This window comes from Amphimedon queenslandica, unplaced genomic scaffold, assembly GCF_000090795.2.
Source record: "Amphimedon queenslandica unplaced genomic scaffold, v1.1 AMPQUscaffold_12906, whole genome shotgun sequence".
NCBI lineage: Eukaryota > Metazoa > Porifera > Demospongiae > Haplosclerida > Niphatidae > Amphimedon > Amphimedon queenslandica.
This window is the reverse complement of record NW_003546858.1, coordinates 1-20381: the sequence shown is the minus strand read 5'-3', so window position 1 is coordinate 20381 and position 20381 is coordinate 1. Positions and strand designations below refer to the sequence as shown.

Below are 20381 nucleotides of genomic sequence, written 5' to 3'. Positions count from 1 at the left end.
CAACATCATCAAAACTATTCATAATTTTAGATCGTCATGTGATTTGTGCTGAATTTCGATTCAATCCCAGTTTTGAGTCCTGTAATCGTAACTCAAGTTTATTAGTTACTACATATAGAAGTAAGTATTAGTTGTAATGTAAGGTAATCATATGGTGGCATTAATATTTTTAGGCTCGTACTAGCATTTTTCTTGTACTGGTATATTACCATCACAGTACTACCATATTTTTGTCGGCATCACTGGGCACAGTTGGGAAGAGGTACACAGATACAGGAGGCTCCTCACCATCCCAATATCTATTCAACCCTATATACATAATGTTTATATTTTTAAAAATTTAGAATAATATTTTTGTATTTACTTCTTCCAGTAGATCGTTGAATGTTACAACTGCTACCAGTACTAGGATCTGAATGAGGACCATGTTGGGGTCTTTTGCTGGAACCACTTATACTTGATGATGGTGGCTGATATATGGTAGTCGGCAGGGCTGTCTGGTCCCAGTGGTGGCGGTTCTTGGGCTGGTTTTCTGTGTAGTAGTGAGGGCTATTCCCTTGCCACTATCACTTATTACCTGCCTGACAGCATCATTGACCGTGTTTCTTAGGCTGTTGGCAGATTTTTCAGAATATACAATATAATATTTGATAATAATGTAAAATTATTACTTCAAGTCAATTATACCGTTTCTCTCCTTGCTAGGTGTACTTGTAGGTTAACTTTCTCACCTTTGCTAATTTTAATGTTTTTATAATGCGTTTTGCTAGTGATTTAGCCATGATAAGAACAGTGCCAGTGCGGGAGCCATTTTGTTATTTTCAAATTTCATTCAATCTGGCCGCCATATTGTGCCCAGGGCACCTCCTTTTATACTGTGATCGACGGAAGCGATTTCATGACGTTGCGTGAATGGTTTTATAGTGCACCTTCTTGTTTAAGCTAGGTTTACACTCGACACAAAACGCAATGCAAATGAACGCAAAATTGAAATTTGACCAATTTTGCGTCAACTTCAAAGCGTTTTTGCGTCAAAAGGTCAAACCGCCCACGCACTTTTCACCGTTTCGTCGAATGTAAACCTAGCTTAGCTTAAGTGAGGGAGCGGTACCTTTGCGTCTCCAATTGAACCAGTGGCTGTTGGTTTCATGTCATTAAATTGTCTATCCTAAAAATAAAATGACATTTCTCAGTTTGTAACAACACGATAACATGTCTTATGCATTTACATGTACAAATTTATGCTGCTGTCTGATACTACTAATGATTAAATGCTGAATGGTGGCTCTGCCTTGTGCGATTTTAATGAATTTACTCATTACATCAGGAATTTAAATAAATTTTCATCAATATTAATTTTAATAAATTCCTTATTTATACTTGAAATGGAAAATAACTTCTTACAGACTACAGTTTGATGTAGATCTATACTTGTTGTGAAATTCTTTCTTATTAAGAAACTCAACAATACTGCTAGCAAGCAATTGCAAAAATCAAAACAAAATACAAGTGAATAATCAACTCATTACATGCATCTATACAGGAAATACCACAGCAAAATAATCTAGTTACCTAGCAACACAACTAGCCACACAATAAGAATAATAATGATGATAATAGTGAGTTATTCCTATAAAAATTTATTTCAGTTTTTCTTGGTTCAAACTCAGTTGCGTGGGTCATAGTATATGTAATACTCACACTACAAAAATGCAAAAATAGAAATAGTAAAAAATAATATCTAGTGTATCTGTGTTCATTCACCAATTTTTAATAGCTGAGATCCAGTAAAAATCAAAAGGTAAAACTGAGCTCTTTTTTGCAGTATGTATTTATCCTAATTTACTTACTTAGCTTGATTGTGTACATGTCTCTACTTTATAAATGTAGATGCATGTAGATAAATATATTATATTAAACAAGACGTAATATGTCATGTACAGTATGTGCAGTTTCTGCATAGAATAGGTTATGTGTATGGTTTGAAATTAAGCCAATTCTGTCAACTTCTGTTAATACTACTGTTAGGCAATTCAAACTAAATTACTTGTTTTACGGATTTTTTTTCTCTAAAATAGAGCAGGCCGGTCGGAATAAATTAAAATATAAACAATGAAATTAATTAACTACTCATTAATTAACTTTAATAATTGTTAGTTAACCACAACTTTTTAAAACAAACTATCAAAATACTCTAGCAACTTCTGTGAGTGTAGGCTTATTTAACATGAATGCCTGCTCTAACAAGTCCCAAAAAGTAGATGCCACAGAGGTTTGACATACAGTGGAAGGTAAGATAGAGGAGCTTGCTCTGTTAACAGTAACAAATACATTTAGTGCCATTTTGAATCTAGCCACACCCACCACGTGGTACTGCGCATGCGCATTAGAAAATTTAAATTTATTTTGATTTTCCAAAAATTGGAGTCGGTCGGATCCGTAAACCAAGTAATTTTATTGGAACTGCCTTATGAAGAATCAAAGGCTATAAGTCACCCACACCAATTTTGTCTTTTACATTGACTGGGACCTTTTGATGCCAATCATCAAATATAATTGACCATTCATGAAGAATGGATGGATACCATCCATGAACCATGGATGGTTTATGGATGAGTTCAATGAACACCATTCACAAGTGTTCTTCATGAACCATGATGTTCCATGATGAGCACTCTTGAGCAGAACCATTTGTCAATGAAATGATTTTTGATCATACCAATATGCTGTTAAATGACCAACTTAATTAACACTACACGATGCAACTATTACTGGCTTATCACTATTGTGTAGCTACAAGTAATCAAATTCATTCCATTTACACGACCAATATAGTAAAATTCTTTGCATTGTTGTAAGAAAGCATAGTCATAGTGTCAATTGACACTACCAGTTATTTCAAATGCAGTGTTAGTTATTACCAGCTATCTTGTTTGTCATTATTGTGAGTTATACACGTAGCTGAATTATAATAGTGCATACGTGTGCATCAGCTGTGCTGCAAAGAGCGCATGCTTTTATAGATAATTATGATTAATCACCGACTACTTTGATTAAGTTCTATGATATTTGAAGCCAGCTCTGTGCCACAAGTTACTACTAGATAGATCTATATAGTGGCATATGTCCTTATATATGCCATGTATAATAAATCAGTCACACCATATACTCCCACTGTTAATTTTTGCTCTGTGATTTACCATACAGCTACAAGATGATTGATGTCTCCCAATGCAGAGCAAGTATTGGACTGTGGAGCTATTGTCAAGCTGCCTCCAGTAGACCAGCTAATGGCCGCCACTCTCACTTATTCAAAGCTGCAGTAGACAGCAAGTCAGGAAGTACGACAGCTGTCAAAGTCAATGATTCTTATCTAAACAGGCTGCCTTGATTAGTGAATAAAGCTGAGAATATAAATGTCTCTTGTTGTTGTATATGCATGTGAATTATCATTGAGGGATTAAGAAATAATGTATTGCACTTGACTCACCTTGCATAAACTTCAAATTAAATTATAAATTTGATTTGCATGATTTAAAGACAAAGTGATCAGTATTTTAATATAACATATTATAGAACTGTCATCCACACAACTACCCATGGATGTCTTTTTTGGTGTTGCAGTCAATAATTATTATGATGTAGACAAGGTAATTTATTATACTTCTGGCAAATTATTATTTTATACTACATATGGTATGTAACACTATGATATTATACTCAATGTGAATGAACATCATGGTGTTCATGCAGCTATTTCTAGAAGATGATCCCTATATTGCATGGTGATGATAGCTACCCAATGACATTCTGCTGGACTATATGAATGAATGAGTGATTTAAGTTCTCAGCAAAATTATTAACATGAATTAAAAATAATATAGTATCTAAAAGTCTAGTCTGTAATACATAAATGCACGTTTGTTTGCTGGGAAAGCTTTTCCCATGCTTGTAAAAAAGAGTTTTGTAATGAGCACATTCCTCCATTTGGTGTTAAAATATCATATCGTCTTTGTTGTTGAGCAAAATCAACTATCCTTTGTAAATTTTCAGTATGTTTTGTAGCAGAATGTGATAAGTTCTTAAACAAATTCCAGAAATAGATTGCATCATTAGCAAAAGCAACTGTACTTTTGATTATAGCAATTTTATCATGCAATTTTTTAATTTCTGAGGAATACATCCTTATAGATGATTCACAGCTGCGTATTTGATCCTCAAGAGATTCTAAAGATCTCCTTGAAGAGTGTACTTTACGTTCAGCTTCATCAACATTATCACAACACGCACTGGCATATGCTTCAGCTTCCTCCTCTCTTAATATTGAATATTTTCGAGCAGCCAGTGCACCACCTCCTGTACCAGCAGTTGCGCCAACAATTGAGCCAATGGCTGCACCAATAGGTATACCAATTGGTCCACCTATAAGACCAAATAGAGCCCCTATACTAGCACCGGCTCCTGCACCATTTATGGCTCCTGCAACTGTTCCACGAGCAGTACCAGCTGCCACTCTGAGTCCAAATTTCTCTTGCTCATTTTTTAATTTTTGTCTTGCTTCTTCTAAGTCGTAATCAGCAGACCTTTTCTTTGACAATGCAGCTCTCAAATTTTCTTCTTCTCGCCTTTGAGAAGATGCAATCTGTAGCCTTTTGTTCTCCAATGACATTTGCTTTTGTTCTTGCTCTTTTTTCCTTAATGAAAACCATTTCAGTTCTTCAATGTACTTCAATTCCTGTTGTTCAAAGGATAAAATTTGCTGATTAGCTAGTTGTGACAGGTATTGACCATTATCTTGTAGTGACTTCAGGAGACTGCTTGCTTGATGGACGTTATCACACGGTGCTGTCCCGCTTAAGATCCTGTGTGCTTCTATAGCGGCATCAATACAAGTTCTGGCTCTACTCACAGTTTGGGTTTGATATTTATCCATTCTTCAAGTTCAGAGCACCAACGTAGTCTAACGAATGCAGAGCCTTTCGCATCTAGATATCCCAAACAGTCCAGTTCAGCTAGATCTGGCGTAGATAATAGAGACAATGTAGTCTATCTATGGTTTCTAGCATATGCTAGCGCTGAGATATTATTCATATCTTTCCTGTGAATGACGTTGCCGATTTATAATGACATTCATTGGGATACCGTAAATGGAAAATTTTTCGGGCCGCCATTGTGGAGGTATACTACCATTAGCTACAATGGACCGACAGGCTAAAAACTGTCGATTCTACTTCTCCACGTCACTCCAGTGGCTCTAAACAGTTGCAGACTACTGAAAAGAAAGATAAAGGTTGCAATTTTTTACTTTTGAGGCTATAACTGCTTGTTCTTCTAACAAAACGGCAGAAAATGTATTGAGCTCCATTGGAAACGTGCAGCAATACCTCCACAATGGCGGCCTGAAAATTTTTCTATTTACGGTATCCCAATGAATATCATTATAAATCAGAAACGTCATTCACAGGAAAGATATGAATAGCTACGTAATATCTGATCATAGATAGATCTAGATATGATCTGATCATAGATCTAGGTATGACCTGGTCATAGATCTGATCATGATTTGACCCCACCTCGAACGAGCCGCCTATATCTATATAGCTAGCTAGATTTTATCGGTTATCATAAAAAACAGCCGGACGGTACTGTAGTCACTGCAGTTCAGACGTTAACAGTAGACCGGTTTGATAGTTTGCGCTAAGATTAGTGAATCAGCAGAGGAAAAATGGAATTAGCCCTTACAGGAGGTCAAAGCATCTCTCTTTTAGAACCACCGTCCGAAGCTCTGGTTCTTGAGGAAAAGAAAAAAGTCATCGGCACCGCGCTAGATATGAAAAAATTCGTTGATTACATTAGCAGTGTCGGTAAGTTTGTACAACTAGCCTACAATGGAGCTGTTGGAGCGGGACCGGAATATGCCGATCTCCAGTTGAAGATATACGACATTGGGCGTAATGTTACCAAAATATTTGACAAATCTGCTCTCACGATTAACATGTTTCAGAATACAGCTGATGATGTTAGCCTAATACTGCAGTCTACTTACCAGTTCTTGCTAGATGGGTTTGAAGATTTAGCTGTAGTGAACCTTCAAAGTTTGGAAGACACTGCACGAGGTATGTCTGCAGCCGCTAAAGAACTAAAAGCCAAAATTGATCAACAGGAACAAGAAACAACAGCTGTTATGGAGGAAACTGTGAAGACAAAAGAAAAAATTATTATCCAAGAGGAGGGGAAAATTGAAAAGGAAAAAGAAAAGCAAGAAACTTTGATTAAAGAATTAAGTGAAGAAGTTGCAAAAGCATCAGAAATAAAAATGAAATATGAGAAGAAGCGCGATGAAGAAATTTCTAAATCCCACTATGGAACAAATCACATTTTGGTTGCCCTTGTGACAAAAGTATTATTTCCATGGGCTGGCGATGTTAAAGATATGTTTGATAGCCAACACATGGAATCAAGGGAAAGAGTTGCTGAATACAAGGAAATTGTACTAGAAAAGCTTAAGCAAGAAGAAAAAGCAAGAGAGCATCACAAAGAAGCTATGGAAATGATGAAAGACTATTCTCGTCAATTGGAAGCTTTGAAGGATTGCAGCGAAGAAGAATTAGCAGAAAAGTCCATAATGGCTCTACACCATGCCAGTGGAGCACTCAAAATGATTTCTTGTATTTTGATGCAAGCTTCACAGTTTTGGGAGAGCATTGAAAAGCATTGTGCAAGCATGCATGGGCAAGGAATAAGCAACTTGAGTCAACAAGTCGGAAAGATGCTGGGTATAGTTAAGACATATAGCGACGAAAAAAAAAAAAAGGTCTGGCAAGGTCCTGGATTTGGTATGCAAGCTGTAAGGTATCATGCCCGTTGGATAGCTCTCAAAAATATTTGCCAAGAGCACACACCAATGATAAAGGATACTCGTGATGAACTTTATAAATTTATTTGTGAAAACCCAACACGTGCTGAAGCACGCAAAAGAGTTCCAATACTGGCCGCGAGGTTAAAAGATAAATTGGCAATTACAATTGAGGAAATTAAAGAAGATGAGGCTCATTTGAAAGAAATGAAGCAAGAAATATCAAAGTGCTAAAATAAATACTCTGTGTGTGTGTACCTATATAACTGAACTCTTAGTATATATTCTGTAGTTTTATTAGATGGGAATTTAGTTTTGTTTGCTGAGAAATAAGCTAGTTTTGTCATTATTTTAAAAAAAGACAAGATAGAAAGGTAGAGAGAGTGAGTGCAGAGTGGGAGTATGCATCTCCTTTGAGATGAACAGTATACATAATTATAATACACATAATCAGTTATTATAGCATCATTCCATTGGAATGTGTAATAGACACTGTACATACGTATAAAATGTACAGTACACCAATATAATTTACATGCTGCAGAGTGACTTCTTAAAAAGACAGTTCTAGTAAACGCATTCTTGAAATACTAATCTTTCTCTCAATTAATCGTATATGCTTTGATGCCTTTGCTCAAAGTTATGCAACACTTTTGGCAAACAATTAAGAATCCATAGTCTAGACATCAAGTTTAACATGCATATTGAAGATTTACTGTGTGGGGTGGTCTAACAGTCTGTGTTATAATTGCAAGTTTTGACTATAAATTTTTACATGTAATTGATGCATGTCATTTTTGTTTCTCAAAATCAACAAAACAATTGATGTAATTATTACTTCAACTCTGGTCAAATTAAAACATGACTAATACACACAAGTAGCACCAATAACTACACAGTCTCATCTCAAAAATAAACATGCAAAGCAAGTAAAAAAGTCTTTAGCGATTTTTTGATTTAATTTTAGACAGCAACATCTCATTCTTCCGACACTCCTAAAAGGAAAAGTAATTATAGAATGCAACTTTACAAAATTACTCCCTATCTCTCCTCCTCTTACTTCTTGAAAGTCTTTAACAGTTTTGTAATACTTCCTCTGCTTGTCAATGAGATCAAGATGGATGGTTGTAAGTCGATCTTTCTCTTTCCTCTCCTCGACACATCTCTGACCCAACTGCTCCTTGTCTTGCTTGATACCGTCCAATATCTGCTGGACTTGCTGTAAGAACAACTCCTTATTCTTATCAGAACTCATTGCTCTAGAAGAAAGAGAAGAGAAAGGAAAATGACAATAAATAAGGAAGAAATAGAAAAAATAAAAATAAAAATGATAAAAAAGAGAGAATGAGAAACAGATATGATAGCATAAACAAGAAAATGATAAATTAACAGTTACAATAATTATCAGAATAATCTTACAAATCAAATTTCTCATGAATTGAAGTCAATATTCCAACCTAATAAGATATAAAGTGTACATACATGTACATGTAATTGTTATAATAATATTATTACTTCTTTCTCCATGTAAGCTTTCTGATCCTCCAGTGTATTGTAAAGTGTAAAGTATTGTTTAGTCTCAGTTAACATGGAGGACACTGTGAGAAGAGGACAAAAGGAGAGAAGGATAATCAGTAATATGAATGTGGTCAAATGCTACATGGGCCTTGGTTTAAAAAAATTGCTTAAAATGCTCATAAGTCAAAATTATTTGTCTGAATCAGCTCAAACTTTCTACATAGCATAAGGGCATTAACATGTATCAGAAAATGTAATAAAAAATTGGGGTGATTTCGGAGCCATTTTTCAGAAAAAAACCATGGGCTATAGGGTATTTTTCAAAATTTTGGCATTTTCTTAAAATGGCCATAACTTGAAAAATTGAAGTCGGAATCAGCTTAAACTTTCTACACAGCATAAAAACATCAATATGTATTAGAAAATGTAATAAAAATTTGGGGTGATTTCAGAGCAATTTTTTGGAAAAACCATGAGCTATAGCCTTGGGTATTTTTCAAAATTTTGACATTTTCTTAAAATGGCCATAACTTGAAAAATTGAAGTCAGAATCAGCTCAAACTAGCTACACAACATAAGTACATCAATATGTATTAGAAAATGTAATAAAAATTTGGGGTGATTTCGGAGCCATTTTTCAGAAAAAACCATGGGCTATATAGCCTTGGGTATTTTTTAAAATTTTGAAATTTTCTTAAAATGGCCGTAACTTGAAAAAATGAAGTCAGAATTAGCTCAAACTTTCTACACAGCATAAGGACATCAATATGTAATAGGGTAATTTGGGAGCCATTTTTTGAAAAACCATGGGCTATTAAGATAAGGTCCTCTAAGAAGTCTGGTAAGCATAGGAGCTCATTTTCCCGGTATAGCAAGGCTGCAAAAGTCGAGGCAGCCATTTTGTTTGGTGGTGAATCCTACTTAATAACGCTACCATGTTACTAATAGCCTTGGGTATTTTTCAAAAATTACCAAATTAAAAAAAACGGTCATAACTTTTATGCTTAACATATGCTGTACCTTGACTGTATAGTTCAATGAATCTTCTTTGATATTGAGTCAGTTCAGCTCTTGAAGGTATCTCATCGATCTTTCTCTGCAACTGAGCTATCTCCCTATTCTTGCGAGCCTAACAAAAGAATGATAATTATTAAAATAAAACTAAATCTGTACAATAAATTTGCACTGCATGTACTGTACATGAACAAAGATATAAACATACATGTACATGTACATGTAAAGTTATGAAACATTATATGCAATAAAACACATGTATATGGGCATTGTAATACTAATCACACTTACCAGTAAAGTTCTAATTTTCTGTAGTTTCTCTTGGTCAGTTTGAAGAAGAGTCTTTAGTGAAGTTACCCTCTCCTGCAGTAACCAGTATACATGTCATAACCATGTGAACATCAAATACATGTGCATGTACATGTACATGCACATATTGTATAATTTACAGCAAAATTTAGAACCACAAAATTTGAGAGACACTTTTCTAAAAAACCATGCCCATATATAGTTATTTTATACTATGATAAAGTTTGCAAAATTTTTAAGTGGACAAAATTTTTCAGTATCAACACAGTATAGAATATCATGTGATTTGTGTTTGTCATTGATTGATTAACTTACAGAGTCTTCACTCTCATCATCTCCATGCTTCAACTGAGCTATGAGACCACTTAACCTCTCCTTCTCTTCCTAGTTATTGATAGTTATTAATGATTATTAATATTTATTAATAATTATTAGTAGTTATTAATATTTATTAATAATTATTAGTAGTTATTAATATTTATTAATAAATATTAGTAGTTATTAATGTTTATTAATAGTTATCAATAGTTATTAACTTACTTTACAGTGAGCTTTGAATTGTGTTTCTTGTTTCTTCAAGCTCTCATTCATAGACACGAGTGACCTCAACTGATTCAATACTCTAATAACAGTTAATCACTAACAGCAAGAATAAATGTATCTACACACATTACAAGAGACCAAAGTAGACCAAACGCACACTGAATTATTCTCACCCCACCCCAATACCATATAGCGCTTTAATTTTGCTAAAATTTCGCAGATTGATAAAAATCAATTTTTCACGGAAATAAATTGTGCCGATTCACAATGTTAGTGCCACACCTTTAATGGCAATTGAAATTTTAGCGGATTTTTAATTTCGCAGTTTCATGCTAACCGCAAAAATAGCGAAAGTTTAGCTCCTCGAAAATAAAGTGCTATACGGTATACACAAATTCAAATGATAAAAGTTAAAAATATGCAACGTCCATGCCACTCCCCTCCCTTACTCTGCATTCTCTTCATTTTCCATTTCATTAAGTTTCTCCATTTCTCTTGCTATCCTTTCCTTCCTCTTAATAACCTACACACGCGTACATGTACACGTACTCAACATCACGTGTTACCATAACAACAAAGCCACACCCACCTCTGCCAGTTCCTCCTGTGCCTCAGTATACTCGGAATACAACTCATCGTGCTTAGCTTGAACCTGTGGGGGTGTGGTTAAATTAATGTGGGCGTGGTTAATTAGTAATGGTAGGCGTGTCTCACTTCTGAGCATTTCTTCTCAAAGGAGGCAATTTGTTTCTGTAGTCCAGTGACAAGACGGAGGTGAGACTGAGCACCTAAGACCTTCTCTGATGGTTGAGCTGACTCTAAATCAGCACGCTAAGGGAGAGAGGGAGAGAGAGAGAGAGAGAGGTATAGAGAAAGAAGAGGAATTGGTAAAAAGAAAAAAATTAAAGTGAAAAGGGAAACAGAGAGAGAGGGGGGAGGGTAGGAAATTAACTATACATTACTATACATGTTGAGTAGGTGTACATGTACATGGGGAAAAGACAATGGACAAATAAGAGACAGAATAGACACAGAAAGTGTGACGTAAAAGAGAAAGAAGAATTACATACATTTGTACATTTACATTTACAGTAAGTTTTTTTTCACCATTATAACTAAGCTATTAATAAAAATACATATATACAGTATACCATAGATATTATACACGGAACAGGATTGGAAACAGGATCACGTGAGCGCATTATGCATTGAAACCAACCTAGTTTGCCGGGAACTGGTGACCGTAATGGAGATGAATGGAGAAAGTTTGTGGGACTCTAGCAACTACATCGGACGACAAAGCAGGCTAGTAGGAGCCTTTATAGCTACCTCTCAAGGGTCTATAGTGGAATAAGGCATCTATTAGTGCTTATATCTATGTTTCAAAAAGTTATGGCGTGCTAAAACAAAGGGATCTTAAGCCAGGATGCCATTACTCTCAAACTAACAGATGCGCACCATAAAAAACGTCTTAGTCCACTGTAGGATGTTAAGAAGTAGCTATAGAGCTAAAATACCTTGTCATAAAACCGCCGGGTATAGCCTAGAAAGTCCCACAAAGTATTTTTAACAATCTCCATTCATCTCCATTACGGAATTCAAATTTCACTCTTAATAACCACGAATTAACTAGTTCCCGGAAAACTAGGTTGGTTTCAATGCATAATGCGCTCACGTGATCCTTGTTTCCAATCCTGTTCCGTGTATAATATCTATGAGTATACATGTTACATGCATGTGTGTCTCAGTTAAAAATAGACAGATAAATAATAGAACATAATATACAGTATTTTTAACGACCTGGGGGCTATGCCCCCAGGTCGTTCCTATAATTGATTTCACCCACGTGCAATGTTTGCATATATAATATGTATGTCCACACTTACATTTCTTCTATACATGTTGTATTGGAGAAATAACAAGCCTTAGCAACCACCCACCCACACTCCTTTACGTGAGTGGGTGTGGTCACGGCAAACAAAATGGTGGCTTACACTTGGACAAAGTTATGAGCTTTCAAACAGCAAAAGAACATAAAGATACTGCCTAAAGACTTCTTTACAAGCATCACAAGGTAGAAAGAGCCTCTATAAGTCTTAATAAAAATCAAGCTGTACTTGCAAGGTGGTGAAATCAATTATAGGAATATTTTTTACACTGTTACGCTTGTTGTGCATGTACACGTAGTTTACTAAACCCTCTCATCTGAGAGAGACATTTAAAGTAAGTTCATTATGCATTAATGTTCATGTATATACATACTTTAACTTCGTATTCAGAGGCGACTTGCAATATTTCTGATGACTGCATACCAACAATAGAACCAACCATAGCACTGGAGAGGGTCTGGAGAAAGAGAAAAATGGAGAGAGAGAGAGAGAGTGAGAAGGAAAGAAATAATACTTTCTGTATAACATAAGTACATGTACATGTATATGTATCAGGAAAAGATATAAAATTGGAAAATTCTCTCCTTTTCAATTTTGGCAAAATTTGGCCCAAGACCCTGTACATACATACAATGTACATGTACATACATGTATACATGTAGGAGGCTATTTTAGAGTAAAAATGTGCATAATTGGTACATTAGGTGCTACATGTACATGTAAATATTAAATGAAGGTGCCTGCTACAGAAAGTGTCCATTAATAGATGTTCTACTCAAAGTACATGTATATACTTACATCATCAGTTCCAGCTGATGCCATTCCCTTCATGAGTGCCTTTATCCTCTTCTCCTCCTCCTCTCTCTGTCTCTCACTCTTGTCTCCCTCGGCCTCTCCGCCACCAAGAGCACCTGCTACAGCTTTCCTCTTATCATCGTCAGACTAGGAATTAAAATAAGAGTGTGTAAAAATAAATAATAAATATTAATTCTTAAAATTGTTTTTTCTTTTACTTTTTGTGTTGGAACTGATCTTCCAAAGCCATAACGTCTACAATAGATAATAATTGTATTACTTATTTCATGTACATCTATCAATTTATATAACAAGTGATAACTTTTAATTAATACATTTACATGTACCATATTTGCTCGATTAAATGCCTGGGCATTTATCTGGAACAATCTAAATGATAGGGCACTTACAATTAATGTATACTGATTATTAGTGATTAAAATATGCATATTTATAGTTTAAAATAATATTTGTCATGGGCATTTATTTGAGCAAATATGGTACTACATCTACATGTATGGTACATGTATTTGTACAAGTAAAAATATGGTACATGTACATGTACAGGTATACCTTCCATATTCCAGTAGTGTAGAGTGCACTTGAGTCTCTTCATCAGATTCCTTGACTGAGGCTGGTCTCCTGTACTGTCTCTGTGGCTTGTATATAGACTAAGGGTTGGTGGGTGTGGTTATACTTATTGGTAATTAAGTGAGGGGGCGGTACCTTGACGTCTCCAATTGAACCAGTGGCTGTTGGTTTCATGTCATTAAATTGTCTATCCTAAATATAAAAATGACATTTCTCAGTTTTGTAACTACACAATACCGTATAGTGGGAAATTTTGAAGGGAATTAAATTTGGCGAATTGGTGTTTTGATAGCAATTCACCAAAATAAAAATCCACCAATCACCCAAAATTTAGCAATTCGCCAAATGTACATGCACATGTACATAATGTGCATAATCTACATGTACAATTGTATGATTTACTGCTTATTTGCCTAATTTCTCTCTCTCCCCCTCTCTCTTACTTTAGGTGTTGTGTGGTATTTGTTAAACTGTGATTCAGAATAAGATCTGATATAGTCTCCCATTTCTTCCTTAGTCTCTATAGCACGTTTCACCAGCCACTAAAATTATTAAAAAGAACTTAAAATGTACAAATAAGTACATGTACACATACACATACATGCATGTACAGTACATAACATAACTAAGTTTATTAAAGTACATGTACATGTACATGTACATGTACATGTACATGTAGACTGATGTAGTACAGGTTCATTATTTTTATTATTTTTAGCCACTAAAATGTACAATTGAACGTACGTACATGTACATGTAAAATGCTACATATAAAAATACTATAGTACATGTGTGTGTGTGCGTGTGTGCGTGTGTTACCTGTATAACAGGGTAAATGTGTATAAAGTCCAGTCCTTGGATCTGATGAGGCTCCAGTCTATGAGGACACTTCATCCTTGGCAACACAGCAACAATCTTCTCAGTAAGAGCACTGACAATAATAATAATAATAATAATAATAATAATAATAATAATAATAATAATAATAATAATAATGAAGAACATACATGTACATGTACATGTAAATGAATAATTCATAACAGCTGTCTTTGTGACAAATACTCATTGAGGTATAGACACAGCTGTTTCTAAGAACATGTACTACATACATGTAGTTTATGCTTACTCACTAAGTTCTGAAACAAATTTTAGTATCAAAATCAAATCAAAACAACATACACATGTACAGCTGTACATGCATACCGGGGGTATTACTGGTACAAATATAATAGCACTTTTGCCGACTAAAAAATCAGATGCTAAATATTTGAATATTTGTAATGAGCATATTTAAGTATTATAAATAATGGGTGCGTGACTTACATCTTCTGTCCTATGGTAGAGTTTTCTTGAAACAACAGATCAACGTCGACATCGAAATTACACGTTTGAATGCACCAAGTCATACCACCCACAATCTACGTATAAATGTAAAGTAATTATTAGTTAGTCTCGCGTAGCCAGACTCCTCCCCTTTTTGACTAAGGGGAGGAGTCTGGCTACGCGAGACTAATTATTAGTAGGTGTGGCATGCAATTATTTCTCTTTCCGAGATAGAAAGGATAGCATGTGATAATGGGCTGACCTTGTCAAAAGGTGAGAGTCCCTTGATCCTAGCCCTAAAGTACCCAGCGGCTAAGAGAAGGTCAATACTCTCACTCAGTTTGACATTTTGTTCTTCATCCTCCCTCACATCAAACTAGAGGGAGAAAAAGAGAGGAAGAGAGAGAAAGTGGGAGGGCCATACATGTACATGTATCGTGAAGATTGCATTTAAAAACTAAGTATTTTGTTCTTTTTTCCTCTTACGTCAATTTCTTGTCCTTCAGCATCAACGTCACGCTGCTTGAAACGAGCCTCGGCTGCTCTCCTTGTCGCTTGAGCGAACATACCACCACCAGAACCAGCGGCCATGTTTAGCAAGCAAAGAAGCAAACCAGCCACTCCTATCTCATTAATATTCATTTACTCATTGAGCCCACCCACGCATAATCACAATGCATAATTATGGTAGCTATTGGCTGAAGTATGTAAATGATGTCATTTGCTTCATATAATCCTATTATTGTCCTGATTAGTTGTCCTGATTATCCCATCGCCGGCTTGCTTCTCCTTTGGCTCCTCAGTTAAGTGCCTTCAGTACTATCAAGTCTAAAATCTCTACTCAAATGGCTTCGAGACTGAGAACAAGGACTCAAGACTTACTGGGTGAGTGTACTACTCTCAGGCAATCATATTACAGTCAGTACTTATTTGTCATAGGCCATGACAAGCTTGGTGAAGTAGATGAATTGCTGAGGAAGTTTAACTATGACGACACCACCTTCTTTGAGTTGGGTCTCCAGTTGGGGTTACAATATGCTACATTGAATAAAATTAAAGCTGAGCATAGTATTAGTAATTGTTTAATTGAGTGCTTAAATGCATGGATCGAACAGGTTGATGATGTGAAGAAATATGGTGGCCCTAGCTATTACACATTGATAGTTGCTCTTCGAATAATCAAACAAAATAGAGTTGCTGATGCAATTGATGAAGAAAGTATGTATGCATGCATGGTTCAGTAATCTAAACAAACTTTTGCATTTTTGAAATTTTTAGAACACCCTGCTTGTGCTATACTTGCATGTTACAAAGATGAAAAATTCATTTTGAATCCATTGCCTCAGCTTGCAGTGCTCCTTTACAAAGAAGATCTCATAAGAGCAAGAATACTTCCAAACGCTGATGGAGCACTTAGTCTGCTAAGGGAAGTGCAGCAGTCCATTTGTGCTAATCATCGGAATCTTATGAAATTTGCTGATGTTCTCAAGTTGATGCCTGCAACTCAGAAAATTGCACGAGAAATTAAAGAAAGTTATTGTGAGTTAACAAACTTTGTTTTTGCTGTGCATACAACCCGGGGCAATGAATTATATAAACAAACACTTCCTTTTAAGGAAAGCAAACTGCACCTTTTGTATAAACTGAAAGTACTTGCTTGCTTGTCATAATTATGTCATTATAACCACTTCTTTGTATATACTGTATGCAGTAGAAAAAGTTCATAGTAATGAGATAGTAGATGAAGCAGAAGTAACAGAAATAACAGGTACAGATACAGAAGGAACTATCACATTACTTGTTTTTAAGCAGATTCAGATATTTCAATTCAAGGCCAGGAGCTAGATGCTTTTAATGCTATAAGAACAAAATTTGCTTCTACTGTGTACGATGCAACAGAAGCTATGGTGAGCATTTCAGAAAGAGATTTGAGAACCTATTTATGCCGAGGGTATCCTCATTTGGCAAGCAAGCTAGAAAAATGTACAACTATTGATGATCTGCTAAATATGCTTGCTAATGAATGCTCGTTAACTGATGTCAGTCTGTTAGAAGCTGTGGCAGATAGATTTAAAATTTCACCTGCTACAGAACTCATTCAAGAATATAAGGAGGCAGTTGATGATTTTTGTGAGAAAACACCTCTCACTGAATGTCTAAATAAAAAAATATCTTCTGGTTCTATGCTTGAATCTGAAAAGATTGTCATCCATGTTAGAGGTCTTGCAAGTGAGCACAGATTCAAGGATGTCAAAGAATTAACTGAGCATGCATTTGGAAAATTAAACTCACAAGTCAAAATCACAGTTATTGTAGTTAAAAAGTCCTTCACTGTCACTTGTTCTTTTCCTCTGATATTAAGTGAGTCACTAATTGCTAGTGTTCTTCAAAACCTCGAGACTCTCAAAGCAAAAGGATTAGAACAGTTGACTATTGGATATGGCATTGTTTATGATGTGGTAATTTATAAATTAACATTATAACATAATAGTAAATTTAAAATAGGATGAGAAAGAGTGTGACGAAGCAGCAGTATATGCTAGAAAAGGTATTGTGGAGCAGTTGTTGCTATCAAGAACTGTTCAATTGATAAATTGCTGTCAAGAAAAGGTTAAGTTCTATAGCCTATTGTTCATTTTGTTGATAATACTCAATTGCATATATATAGAAAGCAATTATAGCAGAAGCTGAAAAGGTTAGAATGTTGACTGTACGTATATTGATAAAAATAATTAGAAAAAAGTTGAATACCAAGAAGAAAAAGAAATGCTAAGCAAAAATCTGATTTCATGTCAACAAAGTAATTTTTTTTTCATAATACACATGTATAATAATTATATGTAATTTACAAAGGTGACAGTGAAGTAAGCATCAGTGCAGATATTGCCACTATAGTCTATGCAGCCATGACAAGACATAAGCATATCATAAGTGAGACTCTTTATAGACTCACAATGACTCCATTGCATGCATTTTCTTAGATATTGAGTTTGTTTCTGACATAACCCATATGTTTAGAAAATACCAATTTTATGGACATCAATATCCTAAATTTGGTATTTACCTAAACATACCAAAGGAGCGACTTGACTTCATTGAAAGAAATTTTAAAGGTGACTTAGCTCGCTGTCTGATTGAGTGCCTGATGGCTTGGCTACGCAGTCCTGATGACCCTAGCACAAAGTCCTGGGAAACTCTAATTCTTGCCATAAGGCATGTAGATGAGAAAGAAGTAGCTGATAATATTTATAATGAAAGTATGCAAGTGATTTGATAGCACAAAATATTATCGTATCTTTCAGAATGCAAGCCTTGTGAAGTACTACCTGAGTATTATGTCAAGCTATTTGGAAGCATTGAAGAGCCATTTGAATTAGCTGATATTCTCTGCTCCAAAGGAGTTCTGGATGAAACATCTCTCACCAAAATTAAGAAAGCAACAAAAGAAGAAAAAACTGCTTTACTAAAAGCAAGAGAACTCTTGCTACAAGTAATACAGAAATCCATCTGTCGAAGGAAAGAAAACTTGAAAATTTTTGCTGAAGCATTGCAAAAATTTAGCTCTACTGCTCAGCTAGGAGATGAAATTCTTGAAAAATGTTCCTTTATAAACTTTGTACATTCCAGCATTTAATTTTATACATTAATTTTTATTCCCACAGAACATAATTATTATTATTTGTACACATAATTATGCATTGTCCACACATTAATCCTTATTGTGAACCTGCACATCAAAAGTATAGAATGTGCTTAATAACAATAATAATTACTATAAATTCTTAGTTCTTAATATTATCAATTAGTTTGAACAAAGAAACCACGACCAGAACCAGCAGCCATGCTTTAGCTTAGATTTTATTAACAACGGTATCTATCATAACTATAAAACTAACCCACACATTATTGCAACGCCAAGGTCTTCAAATTTACTCCAAGAATAAAATTAATTTTCAGAATAGCATACATGCATGACCTGCAGTGTTTCTGTGCATTAAATGACATTGTTTGGATAGAGAGTCCTAGTCTGGCCATTATGTAACGGAGTGGAAGAGAAAAGAGGAGAAGGTCCTGAGCTGAAACCATCAGTCCCCATCACTTGATCATCATCACGACACATTGTACCCTCTTCCATACCCTCTCCCTCTTCTTCCTCTCTCCTCTCCTCCATCATCTCATTATTATGTACTGATATATCCTCCAGTGATTGCATCCAATATTTAAAGCTATCTTCACTGTAGGCTATAAGATCAAGGAGCTCTTCCTCGGTTATAACACAAAATGAATAACGATGAAGATCATTTGGTGAGTAGTCCTCCCTGTCCTTTATCCTCTGACTAGCTCCTCCTATTACTGACAGTACGGTCCCTTTCTTTCTGTTGTGTCTCTTGATTGATCGAGACCAGTACAACTTTGAGCCTTTGATCCAGAAATAATAATGAAGAGGAGGACCTGAGAGAAGAAAATACATGCACATCTAAGGGAATACATATGTAGAAAGAGAGAGAGAAAAGAGCTAAGGAAGATGTACTGTACATGTACAGCATACATGTATGTACAAGTAGACATAGAGGAGGATAAAAAACTGAGAATACATGTACAAATGTACATGTAAATGCACATTTTTTATAATGCCCATAGCCATTTGTATTTTATTTACATGTATAAAAAGGATGATCCCATGCTATTTCATGATGAATAACTTTTTCGTTTCGAAAAATATTCATAATATTCATTCACAAGGGCCAAGAATGACAAGAATGTTTCCCCCACAATAATACATGTATACAGTACATGGAAAAAGAACTCACATTTATTATCTCCGGGTATAAAGTATCCAAGATAATGATTAATGATACCAGTGACATTTGACCTGTTAGCATATTCTGATGGAGCAATGAATGACACACTCTCAGACACTAAACTACACCCATCAGTACCACCACTGTATAAACTGCCAGTATCAGCCTCACTCCTATCAACATATACAAAAGAGAAAGTGACATGTAAATGTACATGTACATGCACATATACATCGTATGTGTATATTGTTTTCAATTTAAATTGAAATGTGTACAAATGTAAAATTGTGTACATGCACACGTAGTAGGCTATCATTGCAGCATGTAAAACTACATGTATATATACATGCATACATGTACATGTACATGTTCATGTACATGTACAATTACCTCTGCATTTTAATGAAGTCCCCAACTGATGCATCATGACAAGTGAAGAGAGCCACAACAAACTCGTGTTGCTTGATCAATGCATAATCCAATGGAGTCTTATTGTCACTGTCTCTTTGACTAGCATCAGCTCCTTTATTGAGCAAATGGTAACAAACATGAACACGATCCATTGCTGCAGCATAATGTAATGGAGTCCTACCCTGAGGGGAGAGCAAGAGAGAGAAAGAAGTACATGTACATGAATGGGGTAATGAATGGAAGAGAGAGAGAGAGAGGACAAAAAAAGAAAATACATGTAAAAGCAAGGCAGCCATTTTGAAGTGGGGTAAATCCTACTTAGTAACGCTA

The 20381-nt window shown here is 35.3% G+C and overlaps 3 protein-coding genes and 1 long non-coding RNA gene across 5 annotated transcripts; 2 read left to right on the top strand and 2 right to left on the bottom strand.

Annotated features, from left to right (window-relative positions):
• The first annotated feature begins 7 nt into the window (after positions 1 to 7).
• On the top strand, positions 8 to 746 carry LOC109586291 (uncharacterized). Its single transcript, XR_002186922.1, has 2 exons — positions 8 to 120; positions 174 to 746. It is a non-coding gene; the product is annotated as an uncharacterized LOC109586291 (long non-coding RNA).
• A 6904-nt stretch (positions 747 to 7650) lies between these two features.
• Positions 7651 to 15460, bottom strand: LOC100641143 (coiled-coil domain-containing protein 93-like). Its single transcript, XM_011408632.2, has 21 exons — positions 15325 to 15460; positions 15101 to 15214; positions 14839 to 14933; positions 14335 to 14446; positions 13959 to 14057; positions 13651 to 13707; positions 13498 to 13595; positions 13143 to 13179; positions 12928 to 13071; positions 12503 to 12586; positions 10955 to 11071; positions 10830 to 10892; positions 10690 to 10763; positions 10238 to 10319; positions 10013 to 10081; positions 9680 to 9751; positions 9395 to 9503; positions 8372 to 8454; positions 8276 to 8313; positions 7917 to 8115; positions 7651 to 7851 (listed from the first exon to the last, which is right to left on the bottom strand). Exons 1-21 carry the CDS (start codon positions 15427 to 15429, stop codon positions 7798 to 7800), a joined length of 1905 nt encoding a protein of 634 aa, XP_011406934.2. The 5' UTR covers positions 15430 to 15460; the 3' UTR covers positions 7651 to 7797.
• Positions 15461 to 15596: 136 nt separating this feature from the next.
• LOC109586293 (uncharacterized) lies at positions 15597 to 18654 on the top strand. 2 transcript variants are annotated; one of them, XM_020002472.1, is made up of 11 exons: positions 15597 to 15723; positions 15778 to 16056; positions 16117 to 16377; positions 16550 to 16606; positions 16657 to 17297; positions 17344 to 17448; positions 17507 to 17533; positions 17575 to 17638; positions 17692 to 17769; positions 17820 to 18095; positions 18141 to 18654. In XM_020002472.1, the coding sequence occupies exons 1-11, from the start codon at positions 15684 to 15686 to the stop codon at positions 18470 to 18472; spliced, it is 2160 nt and encodes a 719-aa protein (XP_019858031.1). In that variant the 5' UTR covers positions 15597 to 15683; the 3' UTR covers positions 18473 to 18654. The 2 variants fall into 2 exon arrangements, with proteins under 2 accessions (XP_019858031.1, XP_019858030.1); XM_020002471.1 differs by having other exon boundaries at positions 16651 to 17297.
• A 119-nt stretch (positions 18655 to 18773) lies between these two features.
• On the bottom strand, positions 18774 to 20258 carry LOC105314457 (uncharacterized). The gene is made up of 3 exons (XM_020002473.1): positions 20031 to 20258; positions 19650 to 19813; positions 18774 to 19290 (listed from the first exon to the last, which is right to left on the bottom strand). Exons 1-3 carry the CDS (start codon positions 20201 to 20203, stop codon positions 18833 to 18835), a joined length of 795 nt encoding a protein of 264 aa, XP_019858032.1. The 5' UTR covers positions 20204 to 20258; the 3' UTR covers positions 18774 to 18832.
• Positions 20259 to 20381: the final 123 nt, after the last annotated feature.

Bases quoted from the DNA above. Each gene is read 5' to 3' on its own strand.
- LOC100641143 (XM_011408632.2), bottom strand. From the start codon at position 15,429: ATGGCCGCTGGTTCTGGTGGTGGTATGTTCGCTCAAGCGACAAGGAGA. The intron at 14,934-15,100 runs GTCAGCCCATTA...ATTTATACGTAG, and splicing joins GACTCTCACCTTTTGACAAG to ATTGTGGGTGGTATGACTTG. The intron at 10,320-10,689 runs GTAAGGGAGGGG...AACTGTTATTAG, and splicing joins GAAAATGAAGAGAATGCAGA to AGTATTGAATCAGTTGAGGT.
- LOC109586293 (XM_020002471.1), top strand. From the start codon at position 15,684: ATGGCTTCGAGACTGAGAACAAGGACTCAAGACTTACTGG. The intron at 16,378-16,549 runs GTGAGTTAACAA...TACTGTATGCAG, and splicing joins AGAAATTAAAGAAAGTTATT to TAGAAAAAGTTCATAGTAAT. The intron at 17,770-17,819 runs GTGAGACTCTTT...GCATTTTCTTAG, and splicing joins AAGACATAAGCATATCATAA to ATATTGAGTTTGTTTCTGAC.
- LOC105314457 (XM_020002473.1), bottom strand. From the start codon at position 20,203: ATGGATCGTGTTCATGTTTGTTACCATTTGCTCAATAAAGGAGCTGAT. The intron at 19,814-20,030 runs GTAATTGTACAT...ATATGTTGATAG, and splicing joins GACTTCATTAAAATGCAGAG to GAGTGAGGCTGATACTGGCA. The intron at 19,291-19,649 runs GTGAGTTCTTTT...TTCTTCTCTCAG, and splicing joins TATACCCGGAGATAATAAAT to GTCCTCCTCTTCATTATTAT.